The sequence below is a fragment of the Lissotriton vulgaris genome, chromosome 12 (assembly GCF_964263255.1).
Source record: "Lissotriton vulgaris chromosome 12, aLisVul1.2, whole genome shotgun sequence".
Classification (NCBI taxonomy): Eukaryota; Metazoa; Chordata; class Amphibia; order Caudata; family Salamandridae; genus Lissotriton; species Lissotriton vulgaris.
The window spans coordinates 14,466,867-14,487,400 of record NC_141700.1 but is presented as its reverse complement, the minus strand read 5'-3'; the positions used below and the strand labels follow the sequence as shown (position 1 = coordinate 14,487,400).

The window sequence follows — 20,534 nt, the reverse complement described above, 5'->3', positions numbered from 1 at the left end:
TGCCCCAGGCAGACCTGCAAGGAGCAGAAGGGACAGTCTGCCCTGTGGTGCAAGCTAGAGACAACCCACAGAGAATCCATGAAGTGTGGAACCTGTGAGCTGTTACACCTGGACAGGGTGACTGACTCACCTTCAGATCCTCTAGCCTGACTGAAGTCACGTTACAAGGTACCGGAGCCAGTGCCTAATTTGAGCCGGTGCTTTCCAGTGCTCAGTGCTGGCACTTAATCATCAACACAGGTGTGTGGACACATCAATTTACAGAGATATTAAGTGATCTGCACAGAATCACAGAGAGTTGAGCCAACGCTGAGACTTGAACCTGGTTCTCACGCTCCAAAGTCAGCAGCTCTAGCCATTGCACCACATCTGCTCTCCACTTTGATGGTTACTAGTTGGTTCTGTTTTAGGAGGTGCTAACAGTAGAGATGGTCTGATGCAAGCTGCCTCCTGACGAGAGCCCCAGCACTTATTATTTTTTACAAATTAGCCACTAACAGAAGACCATGTGCAACCTCCGAACAAGACAACTCTGACTCCCCAAGGAAGTCATGGAAACAGAAGAGTCTCCTTCGTCAGTAACTTGTGCATGCCCAGAGGGAGACACAGGGGGTACTTGAACTGGCATTTCAATCATTGATGGAAGCCTGGAGACTCTTGTTTCAAATACATGTGCTGCAGTGATTCATAGAATGAAACAGAACGGAGTAATCAGCATCACTAGTATTGTAAAGAAGATGAACAACTCAAGCATCGTGCTGTTACTTCGATTATAAGCATGCATGTTTAATATCTATACTCCCACCGAGCGCTTCCTGTGGGTGCTAAGGTGCCCGAATACCCTGGGAACATCTAACTCCCCAGTTACCTGTGGGTGTGTTTCATCTGGGAGCCCAGCCTCGTTCCGAGGAGGACATCATTCCTCTCATTCCTCTCAGGGAAGTAAACCAGATTCCGCTGGGCTGGAAGTCTGGCATGGTGCAACCTCGACAGTGAAATGCTCCTCTGTCTAAACAAATCTCTCCCTCTCTCTGACTCCCACTTCCTCTCACTCTCTGTCGCTCTTTCCCTCCCTCTTTACTCTCTCTCTCATTCACTCCCCTCGCTCTCTCGTGCACCCTTTCTCTCCCCCTTAATTGCAGCCCCTCTCTCTCTTGTTCTACGCGTCTACGTCCACCTGGAGAAACATCCTGATCTCCCAAGCTACCAGAATTTGACTTCCAGGAGCAGTACACTGTTTACTTAGGTCTTTATTGAAGTTTTTTATGGAGCATCGGTTGTCCTCTTTTGATCACGTCAGAACTCTCTTACGTACAGAAATAAATGTATTGCACACACACATGCAGTACAATCACCAGTCTGTTAAAGTCCTGTCAGGGGAGTGGCACCCAGTGCCAGAATCCTTCAGTTGCATACTCTGGAAAGTGAAGTCTGTTAAGTTTGGTTTTCAGCCAGGGTGTGTGAAAATTCTAGAATTTGCTTTTGCATAATTACATGAAATTTTATGAAATTGGGAATCTGTCATTTTGCGCTACATTTTAGTGTGAAATGTGTCCTTGCACCGAGTTGTGACATGATGAGGACTTTCTCGCTAAAAAAAAGGGTGAAAAATATAATTGTTGGAAAACAGCCGTTTGCGTTCTGGTTGACCACATTGTTCCTGTGTCACAATTTTCCAGCGAACTGTAGTGTATTAACACATTGTGGCGTAATGGGTAATTTCACAAAACAAGCACAACACTACATTCCCAAAATTACATAAATTACGCTGTCGAAATTACATTTCAACCAGACCTAATTTTTTGTTCAAGTTTGGCACCGAGTTGAGGGCCCAACGTGGTTATGAATTTATGGCTCAGCGGTCCAGGTGACATCATCTTAGAGCATGAACCACCATTGGTTAGACTTGCAAAAAAGAACCGCGACCAAATTATCCTGGCCAATGAGACGCCTCCTCTGACTCCTGGTGCTCAGGCCAAACGACTGAGTTTAATTTCAATCACTTCTTACAACAGTCCTATTCCAGTGAGTCTGTTTGTTAGACTTTACTTCATGTCTTTCCCATTCGTTTCATGGAATTTGCCAAGCTCCTGTGCGCCGTCGCGCCTGCCACATTGACGCGTCGTATTTCTGCTTGAGGTAAACCCAAAGAACCGACAAGTTTGCCAGTCTCAGTATTTGTGCGGCAGCCCCTCAGTATACATCGAATTTTAATTATTACTTTAAGAGAAACTTTAATCATTCATTTGTAATGCCAAAGTCTCCCATTAAAGTAACAAAATACATTTGTAATAATTTTTCAGATTTTGAAATTCCTTCTAGAAGTCGCAACACCAGCGACTTCTGTCTGTACCGTGGATCTTTCCACGCAGAAGGGTGGGTTTCAGGGTCCTAGGAAATCCCTACCATTGGGCAGGGCACCCTGGAAGCGGCCACACACGGCTCCTAGGGGCGGATCTAGAGGATGGCCGACAGGGTACTCGGCTCCATGGTGACGCCACGTGACTCCCACGCCATGAAGGAAGTTTCCATGGGATTGGGGTCATTCGTTTAAAATTTTTCAAAAACAAACTCCCGGTTTGTTGTTGCAATGTCCTCGGCCAATCCCAGTGAAGTACCCTCCGCTCGCCAAACTCAAATTCAGCCCCCTAGTCCTCTGCGACCACTTGAGAGGCGTAAAGAGGTGTGAGATTCAGACGGTGTTGATCCTAACATGTATAGAGGGGATATTAAAATCCCAAGCGCCAGGTTGTAGGGCAGTGCTGAGTGCCCAAGCCAGCAGTTAGCGCTTTGAGGGCCGGTTGCATGGGTGTGAAACGCTCTACATAAAAGGCACAGATCGTGCCTAGAGTCATCCTGCAGATGAGATGCTCAGTGCTAGAGCACAGCTTGGCCTGCAGACCACACATCCCCACCACCCCCACTCTAAAGGTCCCCCCTTTGCAAAGCACAAAATTCCGCAGCAGGGCTTAAAAAATATCTGAGCCAGGGCTTTGTGCACTTCAGAATGGTAAAGCCCCTTATCCGCCCAGCTGCCAGGTTCAGCTCCATTAATCCTACACAACATGTCTGGGCTCAGGCATTTCTGATATTCATGTCAAATCCGGGGTATTCGCGAGATTTCAATGTGGGGGCGTCTGCGATGGGCCTTTCAACCTTCTGAGGTCAATATACTGAGTATCCTCCATGCCGGGTAAGAACAGCATGTGGCGTGCAGGGTTTTGGCACAGCGCTAGGAAGTGGTGCAGGGAAATGACTTGTTCATGTTGTGTCAGGCTATGGGTGCACCGCAGTGGATGAAGTCAGAGACCCCCTGTGGATAAACTCTACTTATGTGTTTCTCCGCAGATCTTTCACATGACCTACGACCTGGCGAGCGCCGTGATGCGCATCATCAACCTGATCGCCATGATGCTGCTCCTGTGCCACTGGGACGGCTGCCTGCAGTTCCTGGTGCCCATGCTGCAGGACTTCCCCAGCAACTGCTGGGTGTCCATCAACAACATGGTGGTGAGTGCCCTGTGTCCCTCCCCTCGGTGCCTGGGCGACATCTCAACTCTGCAGGAGTACTCAGAGTAGTTTCGGTAATTCCATGTTACGCTTTGACGCTGGGTTACGCGGGGTTAGCAGCTGTTCATGTTGTGTAGAATGTAGCTCTATTTTCTTAGCGCAAAATGCATCCTCGTATCCATTTTGAAAATGGCGCTAAATGCAGAATTCTTGTTCTCGCATAATTCTGTATTATCTTGCAGGCTTTTTGGGTAATTCTGCGCGATTACGCTGCATGCTAATATGGGAGTTACGCCCACCGCTTGGCTGAACTTCCCCAATAACTGCTGGGCGTCCATCAACACCGTGGGGGGGGGGGGCGGACCCTGTATCCTACAGGCCCGCTGGCTCCATGTAGGGATTATACAAGGGTATCACTTACCCTGGTCTAGTACCCCCCGTGCAGCAAGGTTGTTACCCTGGTCTATTACCAGCCGCTCTCGCCCTCTGAGGCCCAACCTTGCCAGCCACAGCCTGCATCCACCTATCTCGGGTGCCCCCTCACCTGGCGGGCACGTGTCCTGCTCGGGTACCCTCCAGAATCTGCTGCGGGGTTTAAAGTGCCTGTGCCAAGGCGTTGGTACCATCCGAGCCTCCTTGCCACAGCTACTCACTTACATTTCAAAAGCCACCACCAAAGGCGCCTTGAAACACACAGGGGCAGATTTACGAACCCTTTGCGCCACTTTTTCACTTGGGAAAAGTGACGCAAAGGGCTTGTAAATCTGCCCCACAGTCTGCTTTATTTCCTGCAGCCTCCTTGAGGTTTGTCGTTCCTTCCCCTGCAGCCAGGCGGCTCCCCCCCTTGGAGCTCTCTACCCCCTCCCTTGTGCCCACCTGCTGGCAAGCGCCCCCCCCCCTTGGTCCTTCCTCTTCCCGTGCCCAGCTGCTGACTGGCAGGCAGGTGCATTTAATGCCCCCCTGGGGAGTCTGGAGCGCCCCCTCCCCCCGGGACAGGATTCATTGGTATCTGCTCAAGAGCAGCCCCCCCACCTGCCCCCCCCCCCGCTCTCCTCCCGCCGCACATTAATAAATGGCCCCCAGTCTGGTGGTGGAGCGCACACTGGAGCGGTTGTATTAATAGACGGTGCGTGTTTGTGTCGGCGCCGCTCCCGTCTCGGCGTCTCTGTAGCGGGCCGCCATGTCTCCCTCCATCTCCGGCGGGCTCTCTCTCTCTCCCTCCCTCTCTCTCTCTCTCTCTCTCTCCCTCCCTCTCTCTCTCTCTCTCTCCCTCCCTCTCTCTCTCTCTCTCCCTCTCTCTCCCCCTCTCTCTCCTCCTTCCTTCAGTCTCTCTCTCCTCCTCCTTCCTTAAGTCTCTCTCTCTCTCCTTCTCCTTCCTTCAGTCTCTCTCTCTCTCTCCTCCTTCCTTCAGTCTCTCTCTCTCACTCTCCCCCCTTCCTTCAGTCTCTCTCTCTCTCCTTCTCCTTCCTTCAGTCTCTCTCTCTCTCCTTCTCCTTCCTTCAGTCTCTCTCTCTCTCTCCTCCTTCCTTCAGTCTCTCTCTCTCACTCTCCCCCCTTCCTTCAGTCTCTCTCTCTCTCCTTCTCCTTCCTTCAGTCTCTCTCTCTCTCCTTCTCCTTCCTTCAGTCTCTCTCTCTCCTCCTTCCTTCAGTCTCTCTCTCTCTCTCCTTCCTTCAGTCTCTCTCTCTCTTTCCTCCTTCCTTCAGTCTCTCTCTCTTTCCTCCTCCTTCCTTCAGTCTCTCTCTCTCCCCCTTCCTTCAGTCTCTCTCTCTCCTCCTTCCTTCAGTCTCTCTCTCTCTCCTTCCTTCAGTCTCTCTCTCTCTCTCTCCTTCCTTCAGTCTCTCTCTCTTTCCTCCTCCTTCCTTCAGTCTCTCTCTCTCTCTCTCCTTCCTTCAGTCTCTCTCTCTTTCCTCCTCCTTCCTTCAGTCTCTCTCTCTCCTCCTTCCTTCAGTCTCTCTCTCTCTCTCTCTCCTTCCTTCAGTCTCTTTCTCCTCCTCCTTCCTTCAGTCTCTCTCTCTTTCCTCCTCCTTCCTTCAGTCTCTCTCTCCTCCTCCTTCCTTCAGTCTCTCTCTCTCTCCTCCTCCTTCCTTCAGTCTCTCTCTCTCCTCCTTCCTTCAGTCTCTCTCTCTCTCTCTCTCCTTCCTTCAGTCTCTTTCTCCTCCTCCTTCCTTCAGTCTCTCTCTCTCTCTCTCTCCTTCCTTCAGTCTCTCTCTCTCCTCCTTCCTTCAGTCTCTCTCTCTTTCCTCCTCCTTCCTTCAGTCTCTCTCTCCTCCTCCTTCCTTCAGTCTCTCTCTCTTTCCTCCTCCTTCCTTCAGTCTCTCTCTCTCTCCTCCTCCTTCCTTCAGTCTCTCTCTCTCCTCCTTCCTTCAGTCTCTCTCTCTCTCCTCCTCCTTCCTTCAGTCTCTCTCTCTCTCCTCCTCCTTCCTTCAGTCTCTCTCTCTCCTCCTTCCTTCAGTCTCTCTCTCCTCCTCCTTCCTTCAGTCTCTCTCTCCTCCTCCTTCCTTCAGTCTCTCTCTCTTTCCTCCTCCTTCCTTCAGTCTCTCTCTCCTCCTCCTTCCTTCAGTCTCTCTCTCTTTCCTCCTCCTTCCTTCAGTCTCTCTCTCTCTCCTCCTCCTTCCTTCAGTCTCTCTCTCTCCTCCTTCCTTCAGTCTCTCTCTCTCTCCTCCTCCTTCCTTCAGTCTCTCTCTCTCCTCCTTCCTTCAGTCTCTCTCTCCTCCTCCTTCCTTCAGTCTCTCTCTCCTCCTCCTTCCTTCAGTCTCTCTCTCCTCCTCCTTCCTTCAGTCTCTCTCTCCTTCTCCTTCCTTCAGTCTCTTTCTCCTCCTCCTTCCTTCAGTCTCTCTCTCTCTCTCTCTCCTTCCTTCAGTCTCTCTCTCTCCTCCTTCCTTCAGTCTCTCTCTCTTTCCTCCTCCTTCCTTCAGTCTCTCTCTCTCCTCCTTCCTTCAGTCTCTCTCTCTTTCCTCCTCCTTCCTTCAGTCTCTCTCTCCTTCCTTCAGTCTCTCTCTCTCTCTCCTCCTTCCTTCAGTCTCTCTCTCTTTCCTCCTCCTTCCTTCAGTCTCTCTCTCTCCTCCTTCCTTCAGTCTCTCTCTCTTTCCTCCTCCTTCCTTCAGTCTCTCTCTCCTTCCTTCAGTCTCTCTCTCTCTCCTTCTCCTTCCTTCAGTCTCTCTCTCCTTCCTTCAGTCTCTCTCTCTCTCCTTCTCCTTCCTTCAGTCTCTCTCTCTCTCCTTCTCCTTCCTTCAGTCTCTCTCTCTCCCCCTTCCTTCAGTCTCTCTCTCCTCCTCCTTCCTTCAGTCTCTCTCTCCTCCTCCTTCCTTCAGTCTCTCTCTCCTCCTCCTTCCTTCAGTCTCTCTCTCCTCCTCCTTCCTTCAGTCTCTCTCTCTCCTCCTCCTTCCTTCAGTCTCTCTCCTTCTCCTTCCTTAAGTCTCTCTCTCTCTCCTCCTCCTTCCTTCAGTCTCTCTCTCTCCTCCTTCCTTCAGTCTCTCTCTCTCTCCCCCTTCCTTCAGTCTCTCTCTCCTCCTCCTTCCTTCAGTCTCTCTCTCCTCCTCCTTCCTTCAGTCTCTCTCTCCTCCTCCTTCCTTCAGTCTCTCTCTCTCCTCCTTCCTTCAGTCTCTCTCTCTCTCCTTCTCCTTCCTTCAGTCTCTTTCTCCTTCTCCTTCCTTCAGTCTCTCTCTCTCTCTCTCTCCTTCCTTCAGTCTCTCTCTCCTTCCTTCAGTCTCTCTTTCTCCTTCTCGTTCCTTCAGTCTCTCTCTCTCTCTCTCTCTCCTTCTCCTTCTTTCAGTCTCTCTATCCCCCCCCCCCTTCCATGACCCGCTCGTTGTCACTACGGGGTACTCCCTGTCTCACCCTCTGTCTCACTCCCCGCCCTCACTCCCCGTCCTCTCTCTTCCTCCAGCCCCTCTCTTTCATACTCTCTCTGTCCGAGACAATCCTAATGTCTCTCTCTCTTGGATGTCTTTGTAGGTCTCTTCACCTCCTCCTCTCCATTCTCTGCCCCCACTTTGTCTCAGTCCCTCTACTCTCCTTTGCTCTTATTTTTACCTAATTCCTCCTTGTTTGCACCTCTCTTCACAGCCCCCTTTAATCTCCCTGCGGCTACCCTCCCCCTTTCCCTATATTTCTTTAATTATCTTGCCTATTTCACTCACTACCCCTGCCTTTTTTATTTATTTTCTTTCACTCACATCTTTAAAAATGTATTTTTTGTCTCGCCGCCTCTTATTTTTGTTCCTTTTTCCTCGTCACATTCCTACCTTCCTCTCTTTTAAGCTTTCTCTTTTGTTTTTCTGTCTCGAGCTCCTGACGTACCCTTCCTTCCCTCTTTGTCTAAGATCCATAAGTCGTAACTCAAAAACATATTCCCAACACCTTTGAAAGACCTGTCTCATCCACCTGCGGGTGGACGTCACTTGCGTCACTGCCTCGCGTGCATCAACTGTGACCCAGATTCCACCTTTGAAAAGGTCTTGGCCGCTCGTCTCTGCAGAGAGATAGAAACATCAGCTTCAGCTTGGTTTAGGACCGGTTTATAGAAGGAGATCAATTGTGATTTGTGCTTAATTAAAAAAAAAATAATATAAAAAAGTTCCAGGGTCCTTGTTGGGAGGCCACTGCAGCTTGCACTACCAATTGTCCCCGACAGCGACACCACAAACACAACTAGTAACCATCACATTGCCATGAGTGCGACAATTGACCTTATTCCAGGCCTTCAAACCAAAAACAATGGCTTTGGCGACGGGAATGAGTCATTTTTAATGTATATTGAATTAATAAACTACTGCTGTTGTGCTCATATCTACATTAGATAAACTGCGCCACCATGTGGAAGACTGCAATAAGTGCCAGTGTTGATAATGAACTGCTGGTGCTGAGCACCGGAAAGCACTGGCTGAAATTAAGCACTGACTGTAAATTTTCAGTAGCATCACTCCAGGGATGGCTAGATTTGTCTGCGGCCTCCACAACACCTTTGTATCTCCAGGGCTCAGACTCATCTCTATTCCATGTCAGCAAAACAACTGGGATCACAGGCGCACTCATCAGCACGTCTGGCATCAGGAACATATATGTCAATCAATCAATCAATCAAGACATTTATAGAGCGCACTACTTACCCGGAGGGTCTCAAGGCGCTTGGGGGGGGGGGGTGGGTGCTGCTACTGCTCGAACAGCCAGGTCTTGAGCTTCTTCCTGAAGGAGAGGTGGTCTTGGGTCAGGCGCAGGTCGGTCGGGAGGGAGTTCCAGGTCTTGGCGGCCATTCTACTTCAGCCGGAAAGGTTTCAACCCCCCTCCATGGTTCATATAAAACATCTGTGTGGATGAATCGGAGCTGATTAGGTCTGAAAACTACAGAGTTTGTTCCAGGCTCCCCGGGTCCATCTCCCCCAGATTGTGGTCCATCTCATCTCTACGTTCAATGAGCTGTAAAGGATGGTCCACCTTTAAGACCATCGGCGACAAACAAATCAACAAAAAGTTACATCCATAATTATCAAACTTAGTTCATTGCTAAGAAGATCTACGCTCTCGGATGCTTCTAGGTGGTCTCAGAAGTTGGACCCGTGGACTCCTTTGGCCTCTTCAGTATTACTGCTTCTCGCTCTACCGGGACCTTTCCAAATAAACCATCCGCAGACTGCCACTGGTGTAAAGTGTGAATCTACGATTCTAACAACACTGCTACAAACCTTGATTAGATGTTGGCAGTCAATGTTTTGGAGTCAATATAAGTGCGGGTTGATATTAAAATGTTCATACTGTGACTAGCTACCACAAAGTATTCAGGCCAATCCCCTGTCTCATCCTATAGACACGGCCTGACTGGGAACCGAAACCGGCCCTGGCAAACAGCCTGGCCGGCCCCCTGGGGGTGGGCATCTTAGCTGTTCGCAAAGTGCCGGTTTCGGCTGCTTTTGTTACAGCGGGCCGATATTGTAGCTATGCTGCAAAACCTGGCCCCGGTAACAACAACGGGGAACCAGGGGTCCAAAACCAACCCACACACTGGCGGTTTACCGGGGAAACACCCGGTCCCCGCTACAGTCAGTCCGGCCCTCCCTCTAGACCTTCAGCTGGACTGGACCTGGTCATAAACAAGGACCTCCTGTGGCAGCCGCCTCCTCATTTGCAAGGCCTGCTCCTGGCTCCTGCGGCATTGGGCCTGCGGGTCAAGCGTGCATCATCCGTAAGGACTCCTGGTTGCATCGTACAGAGGTCCCCTCCTCGGATCCCAGCTGGAATGGTCCTTAATTACCTGTGGGACCTCCTCGCCTGGTGAGCCAAGCCGATGCCCTCTGAGATCCATGATGGAGAAATTACCCAAAAAGAAAACTAGGATGGTGGGCACATTTTAGAAAGCAGTGCACCCTCTGCGCCATCGTAGAAGCGTAGGCGAAACCTGAGTGCCGTGAACAACAGCTGCTCGTGTTTATTCATTCAGATTGTTCCGGGGCGTCCATGATAGGATTTCTACCTGAACTGATTTCAAATTACAGGACGTGGTGTAATTTCAGGAATTTTGCATAACAAGTGTAACATGAAATTCCAGAAACTATGCAAAAAATGAAATTAACATTTCTCCATGGTCTACTCAATACCTCAACTGCTCCATTCCTGCCCGGGGTCTGGAACAACTCAAAACTAGCCCCTTCTTCTAAACTCTCCCCAAGCACCAGATCTCGCCCTGGTGCAAGCGCCATCACATTCACCGCGCTCTTCTTGTGAACATCCCGTCTCCCAAGCCATCACCAGGCTGGTGGTTCATAATTTACATATCATGCCACCTCCCAGAGTATTTCTTTGTTGTGCTAGTCTCTCTCACTTCACTCTTTCCTGTCTCATGAAGTCTCTTTTGTTGATATCTTTCCCCTGTCATTTAGATTAATCTCTCCTCTCTCACTTTCTTTCTCTGTATCTCTTTTGGTTTCTCTGAGCCTGTCTTTCCATGTCTAATTCCTGCCTCTGTTCCTTGTCCTCCTAACAATCACACAGCCAGACAGGAAGTTATTCAGCCCCTGAAAGGAGCTCTATAAAGGGTAATGTTGTCATTTCCTGGCAGATTCTGGGGCCTGTTGGGATCAGGGTGCCTGTGTGGCACAGCATGTACCGGATGTCTGTCTGCACTTGGGGGAGGACAGCTGCCTGTGTGTCTCTTGGTCAGGAAGCACACTCCAGCCATGCATGTCTGCACACCCACACCACATTCACTTCTCGGTCTAGACTCTGCCTGTGCAGGCCTCAGCCCGACGCATGCTGGGCGTTGTGAGGTGCATTGAATCTTGGGTGCCGCTGTTACATTTCCGTGTGTCCCTCCGTCATCCATGCCCCTCCTCAAACCGTAACTTACTTGCGCTCAGAATGTTCTATCAGTGTCCAGGGCTTGTGGCACCGCCCCTAGGTCCCAGATGGGGCTGCCAGACTCTGTGTTTAATTTGTAAAACAGTAACTGCCAGGGCCCTTCTCAAGAGGCCACTGTAGATTATACCATGTGTGGCCAATGACAGCGCTAAGACAACTACTAACCATCACACCCTACAAGCGTCACAATTCAGACTATTCCAGGCCGCCTAAAGATAAAAAAATGGTGCTGGGAGCAGCTATTATTCATATTTAACATATATTGTTTTAATAACCAACTGTTGTTGTGCTCATCTCAAAATTGGATAGACAGCACCACCATGTGGTGGACTTTCATGAGTGCAGTTAGTGCTGGTGCCAAGCACCAGAAGCCACTGGCTCAAATTAAGCACTACTGTGCCCTCTAAGGATAGTACTGCCAGGGGACCTGTAGGAGGATGGACTGCCCCCTGCTTGGAGATGCCAACAGTAGTCACAGCTCATGGTTGCCACTTGCAGATCTGCCCCATATGACGCACAGTTCTACACACTGGTCCTTTAAAGCTGGCGCTCTGGGCAGTGCCCGACAGGCCAGTTCAACCCTGGAGGCCTCACATGCTACCTAAAGACAAGGTGTGTGCTTTCATAAAGAAGGAAGCTTGGCAGCCTAGTTTAGTTTCCGTTTTTTGCAGAGGTTTCCTAGAGCCTGCAGATAATATGCCTTTCTGTTCGCCAGTTGTTCCCTGTGTCTTTATACACACAAACATAACAATCACTGTGTCTCCTCCTGGTGCAATGCATACATTCAGGGGCATTGCCAACCCTGCCGCGATAGCTGAAGCCCTTCTAGGGTGGTGCATGCAGGCATTGAAAAGGGGTGACTCTCCCTCTATAAACCCCTGGCAGGGCCACATGTTCCCATTGATAGGAATTACATTTAGATATATTCCTAGTTAGAAAGCTGACCTTACTTCTCCTATGGCTCCTGACCATGCAGAGTGTGCCGGAGGGTCCTGCATGTGGCATGCTGGGACAGAAGGGGCATTGGCAAGGAGGCTGGTGGCAGCATGGCATCAGTTTGTGGATATTCCGATCATGAGAGCCTGGGAGTGGGTCGGGCACCCTGTGGTTTAGCTTCTGGTGAACTGTTCCATAGCAGCACACTCCGGACTCTAGGAGTCTTCATGTATCACTCAATGAATGCTACACCGAGTGCATGCGCAGGAGGGCGGTGCGTGGGCAGGGTGCCCGTGCAGGGTGGCATGCAGGCAGGGTGCCCATGAAGGACAGTGCACGGGCAGGGTGCCCATGCACAGGAGGGTGATGCGCTGCAGGGTACCCATGCACAGGAGGGTGATGCGCTGCAGGGTGCCCATGCGCAGGAGGGCGATGCACGCAGGGTGCCCATGCGCAGGAGGGTGATGCGCTGCAGGGTGCCCATGCACAGGAGGGTGATGCGCTGCAGGGTGCCCATGCACAGGAGGGTGATGCGCTGCAGGGTGCCCATGCGCAGGAGGGCGATGCACGCAGGGTGCCCATGCACAGAAGGGCAGTACGTGGGCAAGGTACCCATGCACACCCGGGTCACGGGCCTGCATGTCTGGAAGCATGACTGATGTGCATGACTGCTGTGACTTCTCACATCCTTCAAACAAGCTTACAGCGTCTGTGAATGGACTGGAGAATTTCTCTGTGGTGAGTAGACGTGGGCAGGGTGCTTTCATGCAGATGACCTCTTTGGCCTGTTGCTGCTTCAGTTATTTAGTCCAAAAGCAAAGTTCCCCTGTAGGTAATGTGAGGAAAGGTTCTCCATGTGTTCAGGAGGAGGCTCTCCGATGGAAGCGCTCCCTTGCATGCACAGCTGCCGCCTTTTGCATTGTTTAAAGCTCTATTCAGGTCAGCCCAGATCTTGCATCTTCTCATAACAATCCCACCATCTGTCTTGCTGTATGGGGGGGTTACCCCAGGGGACAGGGCTATCCATGTCCTCTAAATGTGGAGATGCTGCGCCAGCAGTGCAGGTACACAAGCACCTCGGCGAGCACTCACGTCATGCTCTTAGAGGGCATAGAGGACCGGGTGCATCCTTGTATATCAATCTCACTGAACCCGCTTGTTCTGTTGCCTCTCTCCCCACCTCCCATCCTCCTTACTGTCCCCTTATCGCGATTGTGAAGAAGATTCAAGCAGAAGACGCATAGATAGAGCCTAGAGGGGTAAGGCTCCTTAGATCAGCTGAGGTCGCATCCCTAGACTTCTGTTCACAAATGGAGGTGGCACTTAAGGCCTCCTTGAAGTGCAGGTGCCCTTGACTGACCTTCAGGTAGCACAGACCAGCATCTAGGCTTGACTCCACCAGAGGCTTTGCGACATGAATCTTACTGTAGATTCACGCCATGGGCATGAGTAGAGGAGAACTTTTGTTTTCTAGAAGTTAAAATGTGAGCTACAACCATTTGTGTATCTCGAATGAACCACTAAGATGACAGCCAGAAACCCTCAATTCCACATACCTGATGCAATATCATTTGATTGGTTTTCTCTGACATTGGGTTCAGCAGTTTGAGGGGGGTTTACAGGAAAGCACTGATAAAAGAGGCAAGATATCTTAGCAGGTCCAGTCGAGTAAGAAACACAAAAATTGTTTATTTTTCTCCCATTGGACACAATTAGTATTTTTCTCTTTTTGGACAAAACGCCCTGTAGATTTTGCCAGAGGAGGTGGTTTTTGGATCCATTGTATTGACAAACACAGACACCCTCTTTTAGAGAAAGTCAGGAGCTGGAAAACAAGTTGAAAAAGTGGTTAGTGTATTTCAGTTCCTTTATAATAATTGTTCTGTTTAGACTAAAGAGCATTACTTGTTCTAGAGTAATAGGCCACCTTTGATACTGTCAGTATCAGGACCCTCTAGTCCGGCTTTGTCAAGAGCACGTCGTGGGTATGACCTTCGTTTCATTAAAAAGTTCAAATGCTGGTTGCTTGCACCGCATCCTTCGAGGTAATGTTGCACCAGCTCGCTCCTCTCCAACATGTATCTTCATCGGTGTTTTCTTCTCGCAATACATGCTCTCCTTGCATGTGTACAATGGCACCAGGTGTTTCTCCCCAGAGTTGTCGGCACATCTGGGTGCACACTTGACTCTCATATGTACATGAGTGGAATGTCGGCTCTTTGTCCTGACTCCCCCCCACAAAACCAGGGACCAAATTTGCGAAGGCTTCTGAGATGCGCTCGCTTCTTGACCCTCATACGAAGGCTTCTGTGATGCGCTCGCTTCTTGACCCTCATACGAAGGCTTCTGCAATGCGCTTGCTTCTTGACCCTCATACGAAGGCATCTGTGATGCGCTCGCTTCTTGACCCTCGCTTCTTGACCCTCATACGAAGGCTTCTGTGATGCGCTTGCTTCTTGACCCTCATACGAAGGCTTCTGTGATGCGCTCGCTTCTTGACCCTCATACGAAGGCTTCTGCGATGCGCTCGCTTCTTGACCCTCATACGAAGGCTTCTGTGATGCGCTCGCTTCTTGACCCTCATATGAAGGCTTCTGTGATGTGCTCGCTTCTTGACCCTCATGCGAAGGCTTCTGCGATGCGCTCGCTTCTTGACCCTCATATGAAGGCTTCTGCGATGCGCTCGCTTCTTGACCCTCATATGAAGACTTTTGCGATGCGCTCGCTTCTTGGCCCTCATATGAAGGCTTCTGTGATGCGCTCGCTTCTTGACCCTCATATGAAGGCTTCTGCGATGCGCTCGCTTCTTGACCCTCATATGAAGGCTTCCTTCACTATTCTAGTTCAAGCCCCACCATTTTGGGTTAAGGGGAACGTCCAAGCTTTTATTAAGAGATTTATGTACCAACTGCTTGGCAAACGAGGATACGGGCGGACAATCACCCAGGGATCTAGCTGACCTGGTCAGAAGTTTGAATTTCAAACAACATGTGCTCCTAACCACCCATGCTAGAGGCCATACATTAGAGCAGGCCTTGTCCACTAATCTAGCTGTATCTACCCTCACGGTCATGCCCTGCATTTGTTCAGACCATTACCTGATTAAATTCTCACTTGTTGGCCTGGTCCTTTCAAAACTCCCTCCCAGCACAAGAATTCGATCTATAAATTGGGCCTGTGTCAATATCGAGTCCATCCGTAACTCACTGGCAACCACTTTACCTAACACAAATGCCAGCAAAGACCGACACGAGAAAGACACCGCTGCCTGGTTAACAGAAGCCAGCAATACGCATGCCCCTTCCAGAACTCTAGACTCGGCAGGCACCACGATGCGTTGAAATGGTTTTCAGAAGATTTAAAACCAGCAAAACTCTAACTCCCCCAGCTGAACGCAAATGGCAAATTTACTGTTCATCTGACATAAAGGAAGATTTTTCAAATGCATCTTAAAAAATTCATCATACAAGCGAAATCTGCCTTCTCAGATAAAATTATAAACTTGAAAAAATAAATCTAAGGAAATCCGAATTATCAAATTCTGTTAGTGACTTCAATGATCTGCCTACTTGGACCGTATGTGACGCCCACTATTCTTTCTTCACTGATAAGATGATCGAAGACAATATTCCCTTAGGCTCATTCCCCTCGGCAATACTGATTGGTGACAGGAACCCAATCATAATGTCTGAGCTTCCCGCTATCAGCAGGGTGCGCCTCGTGGACCTCCTGACTAAAGTGAAACCGGGCTCCCCCAAGGACACCGGTCCCCCGAAGGTTCTCAAAGAAATCTTTTCCCTCTTCCCTGACTCAGCCACATCCCTCCTTAACCAGTCCTTGAGACGAGGTATCGTCGCCGGCTCCTTTACCGAGGCGATAGTGGCTCCATTACTAAAGAAAGCCGGTGATGACCCACTTACCTTGAAAAATTATTGCCCTATATCTCTGCTACCTTATCTAGCAAAGGTTTTAGAGGCACATGTTGCCAGTGGCTTATGCTCCTTCTCAGAGGAAACCAATTTCCTCGATCCCCATCAGGCAGGTTTCCAGTCAGCCCTCTCTTATGAAGCGTCATCCTCTCAGTCGTGGATGACATGCGTGACGAAGCAGGCAAGGATACCTCTCATGCGCTGGCACTCCTTGATCTCTCGGCGGCCTTTGACATGGTTGAGAATAAGCTTTTGTGACCGTGTCCGAGCCGCCGGCCTACAGGGCACAGGACTTGATTGGATTATCTCCTTCCTGAAGGGCCGCTTCCAGTCAGTCCAGCTATCCCCTTCAGCTCTCCCAAGGTTCGACTTACCTGCAGTGTACCCTAAGGGCCCTCTTTGTCCACCCCCCCTCCCCCCATAATTTTAATTGGTACGTCCGTTCAAGGAAAAAAATTATGAAGGTCAGAATTTACAACTATGTAGATGATATGTATTTTGCTATCGCTAACTCACTGGAGAATAAAGTAACCTTCCAAAATACGATATTATTAATCTGTGACTGGATGAATAGGAATCAACTCAAATTAAACTCTGGTAAGACAGAGACTGTCTTAAATAGTAGCAAACATGACTTGAGAAACTCCATGTTCTGGCCAGCTGCAATGGGCACTACCCCAACCCGAGAGCTCAGTTAAAACAAAAATCCCCATCTATGAAACCCCAATTAGGGGCAGTGACCTTGTCCTGCTTTTTCCAGCTTTGCTTCATTAGAAAGATAGGTACATTTCTTACCTACAACGCTCTCAGCCAGACCATTATCGCATTAGGCATCTCAAGGATTGTTTATGCAAACTCTCTCTACATGGCCTCAACTGTAGGCTACAACAAAACCAGGCGCCCAGGCTGATCCACCAGCAGCCCAGAAACTGACGCAATACTCAACTGATCCTCTTGTTCACCGAGGACCCATCAACGTCAAAACCAACTTCTGCAACGTCATGACCGACGTAGCCGAATGCATGAGAGACATCTGCCTCCAACTCCTCTCCGACAAAACTGAAGTACTGATCTTCAGGAAGAACATCTCCACATGGGACCACAGTTGGTGGCTGGCAGAATTCGGACCCCCACTGACCAACCATGCATGCATCTTCCGGGGGCAGAGTCAGCACTAGACGTGATTGCAAGCACACGCGGCTCTGAGTCCTGAGGGCCCCCCGACGCAAGCGAGTACTCTCCGTTTACAAGAAACCGGAGGAGTCAATACCCTGCAAAGTATACAGGTTATTAACGCAATACAACACAAAAGGTGTGAGTAATTCGAACATTGTCTGTTTAAATTGTGAGTCCTGACGAATGCTCTATAGACCCCTGTGGGCCGACAGAGCAGAAACATGTCGACGTGTGTGTAATGAGTGTTTTTTAACTACTATGATCTAGTAACTCGATCAACCTAGTAGTAACAGATCTTTTTAACAACCTGGAAATCACACCATTAAATAAAACTATTCAGGGTGATTTTTCAGTTTTTAAACCTTTTTTCCTTTTTTCGAAATCCTATTTTGACACACCCTTTTTTCCTTCTCTGGACACTGCACTACAGGCCAGAGGTGCCTCCGGTTGAGGCTGGCAACATCACTAACTTGGAGTAACCAATGATAACGGCCAACAACCCATATGCGGGGCGGACGAACCATATATACCGCACTAACCACATTTGCATAGGGTTTTTGAGGTTACTCTAAATTTATATGACCAATGGCCTGGTGTTACAAGTGTCTGTTTCCTCTTTGATAAATCCCCAACCATGCATGCAACCTCGAGAGCCAACTAAGCATAAAATGACAAGTCAACACAGTAGCCTCCTCCTGCTTCCACACACTTTGCATGCTCCGCAGAATATTCAGATGGATCCTAACCACCACCAGAGCGACCATCCCTCAGGTCCCCGTCACCAGCTGCCTCGACTGTGGCTACCCCGGCATGTCAACCCAGCACCTCAGAAGAATCCAGACCATACAGAACGCCGAAGCCAGACTTATCCTGGACCTCCCCAAACAACCTCACATGCCTCCCTCCCCACCTGAGAGACCCCCACTGGCTCCCCATCCAGGAAGGGATGCCAGTTTAAGATCCTCACGCACACCTACAAAGCCCTCCTTGCCTAGAACTTGCCTACATCAACCATCGACTGAACTTCCACCAGCCCTCCAGACACCTGTGCCCCTCTTCACTTGCCCTCGCACACACCCCCCTCATGCGTCGCAGCCCCTCCTTCGTCACTGCCAAGACCTGGAGCAACCTTCCCCTTCAACTCCGTGCACCCTCCTCGCTGGCAGGCTTCAGATTCAGAAAGAGACTCTAGACCTGGCTCTTGGCGGACAATCAGCGCCCAGATACCCCCAGGGCGACAGTGCTGCGCTTTGCAAATGATGGTTGATTGCCTATCACCCCCTTGATGGGGAAAGTACACTTGCTGCCGGTAAACTATATTCAGACTGGCTGCATTGATTTCAATCTCTGTACAGCGGTAGCCCCGCCTTTATTTCAGCTTGTATCCAAAAGTTACCCACCTGCCCGCAACGTGAGATCCCCTCACTTGAATCTTCTTCCCACCCCCTCATTCAAAAGGAAGGAACTTGGCAGATTCTCTGCACTCGCCCCCTGCATCTGGAACTACCGACCACTTGAGATTGACACCCCCTGCTACACCAGATTCAGGCAACGTCTGAAACCATGGCCCTTGAAACAAGCACACGGCTGAAACTCTGAGCAGGGTATATTGATTCTGTGAACCTAGAGCCAGGGAACCGACCAGGGTACAGGAGCTATATACACTGCTAGCAACAGAACATAACAGATATTTCATCAGTAGAATGCTTTGCATCTTTGCTTTTACCAGGTGTGTGTCATTTGCACACTGGCTGGTTTGCAAATGCAATTTAAGGTGCAAACAATGTAATAACAAGTCACATTGAAAAGTGTCCATTTTCAGGAGGTCACAAATAAACCCGCCTTGTAATTAGGCAGTAAAAATGGCGGCAACTGAAGGGATGGTGGCCGGCAAGGAAAGGTAGGCATCCAACCCTGTATTTGCTTTGCCCAAATTGGAAACATTTTTAAGCAGCTCTTGTCCTTGAAAATGACAGACACTGCTTAAAGAAAATGTTTCCTGTTTGGGAAGAGCTCAGGCTGAGCCGGCAGTGGCCCCTGGGAACACTGCGCCCTCCACCCAAACCTGCGCAACGCAATCCCAGTTGCATCTGGACAGCTTCCGCTCTGCAAATGAGTTACCACCCAAACCTAAGGGTCAGTAGCAGATCAATGGGTTGTGACCACAGCTGAAGTCACAACAAAGCACTGACGTATCCTTTTCCCCTATTATGACCCGCCCATTTATGAATCTGACATGATTGAAAAAAACATTTTATATGTTGGTAAGATTTTCTGAATCTTACGTTGTGAATAGCCTTTTGCAGTCGTAATCGCGGTGGTTTTGTGAATGTTTCCTCCTCGCAGTAAGCATCACTGATGGGTAATCTGGTGGCTGGTGTAAGCTCAGAAAGCACTACTTGCCTTTGTCTTGTTGTTACAGACAAGGAAACTCAGACTCCTTTCTCTTGGCCTTTCTCTCTTTATACTTGTTATCCCTGCCCACTTCCTGGTTGAGGATTGGGGACATTTTGTGTGGCAGCGCTCTAGTCGTTCCCATTCGGAGACGGCTATATAACGCCCATAAGTGCACGGACACACCACTGGTGCTCCAAAGGCAAGTCTGTCTGCGTCCGGACCACTGGATCTACTATCTTCGGAAGGCCTCCCCCTTGATGTTCTCGAGAGAACAATCATTGAGCTTTCAACAGCAGGGTAAGCCATCTCATTGGGCGGTCTGCGGGTTCAAAGAACTCTGTCTCTTTAAAACCTTTACGTGTGGGTTTCAGGCTAACAATTCGCCTCCCTTCACCCAGCTTCCGCCCAATCCCCATAAGCCCCGATACTCAAGGGATCCTTCACTAACGCCAGCTCACGGATTAAGCACAAATTAGAATTTGCTGAATTCCCGCTGGCCCGCTGCCCGGACTGGGTGTTTATTACAGAGTCCTGGGCCAGTGAAGCCTTTGGCCTGGACATAGTAGTTGCTGTCCCCCCGGGGTACGCACTCTTGAGATTAGATAGGGCAGGCAGGCAGGCTGGGAGGAGGTTTGGCCATGAAACACACGTCAGAGTACCTATGTCACTTGGCGAGGATATAGTGCTTTACCCCTGTGAGGCGCTATAAAAATCACAGCCACCAACCTCTTTGCTGAAAGGCTAGTCTACAGGCCCCAGGATGATGTTTGCAACAGAAGTGGCAAACCATATAGAGCCACACCTAGCGAAAAACGATTTCACCATGATGGGAGACTTTAACGTCCACCTGGAAGACACCAGTAGTCGCGCTCCATTATACTTAAGGTAGCGTTGGCCTATCTGGGGCTGTTTCAGCAGCTCAAGGACCCCACCCATGCAACAGGACATGCGCTCAGAAGGACTTTTACTAATGACGCCCGCCTGTCAGTACAAGAGGGACTTCCCCTTAACAAATCAGTTCACTTGGCAGTGTCCTCATCTCTTACTCGTCCCCCCTGAAGAAGGACAATCTGCCGGGTAAGAAGACCCTCAACAGGAACTGGAAGGGGGTCTCAGCGGAGTCCTTCGCCAGTGTCGTTAATAGCAGACCTTGCAAGGTCCATGATGATGTGGATAGAGGGATGGAAGAATTTTCATCCTGGCTGTGTCTGGCGGTGATACGGTAGCTCCCTTAC

At 49.8% G+C, this 20,534-nt stretch overlaps 1 protein-coding gene across 1 annotated transcript in view; it reads left to right on the top strand.

Moving 5' to 3' along the window:
• Positions 1-20,534, top strand: part of HCN2 (hyperpolarization activated cyclic nucleotide gated potassium and sodium channel 2) — a 259,302-nt gene that overhangs the window by 128,729 nt on the left and 110,039 nt on the right. The window contains exon 3 of the mRNA XM_086946741.1: positions 3,349-3,510. Coding sequence (XP_086802867.1) covers positions 3,349-3,510 — 162 coding nt within the window. The remainder of the gene's footprint in view (positions 1-3,348; positions 3,511-20,534) is intronic.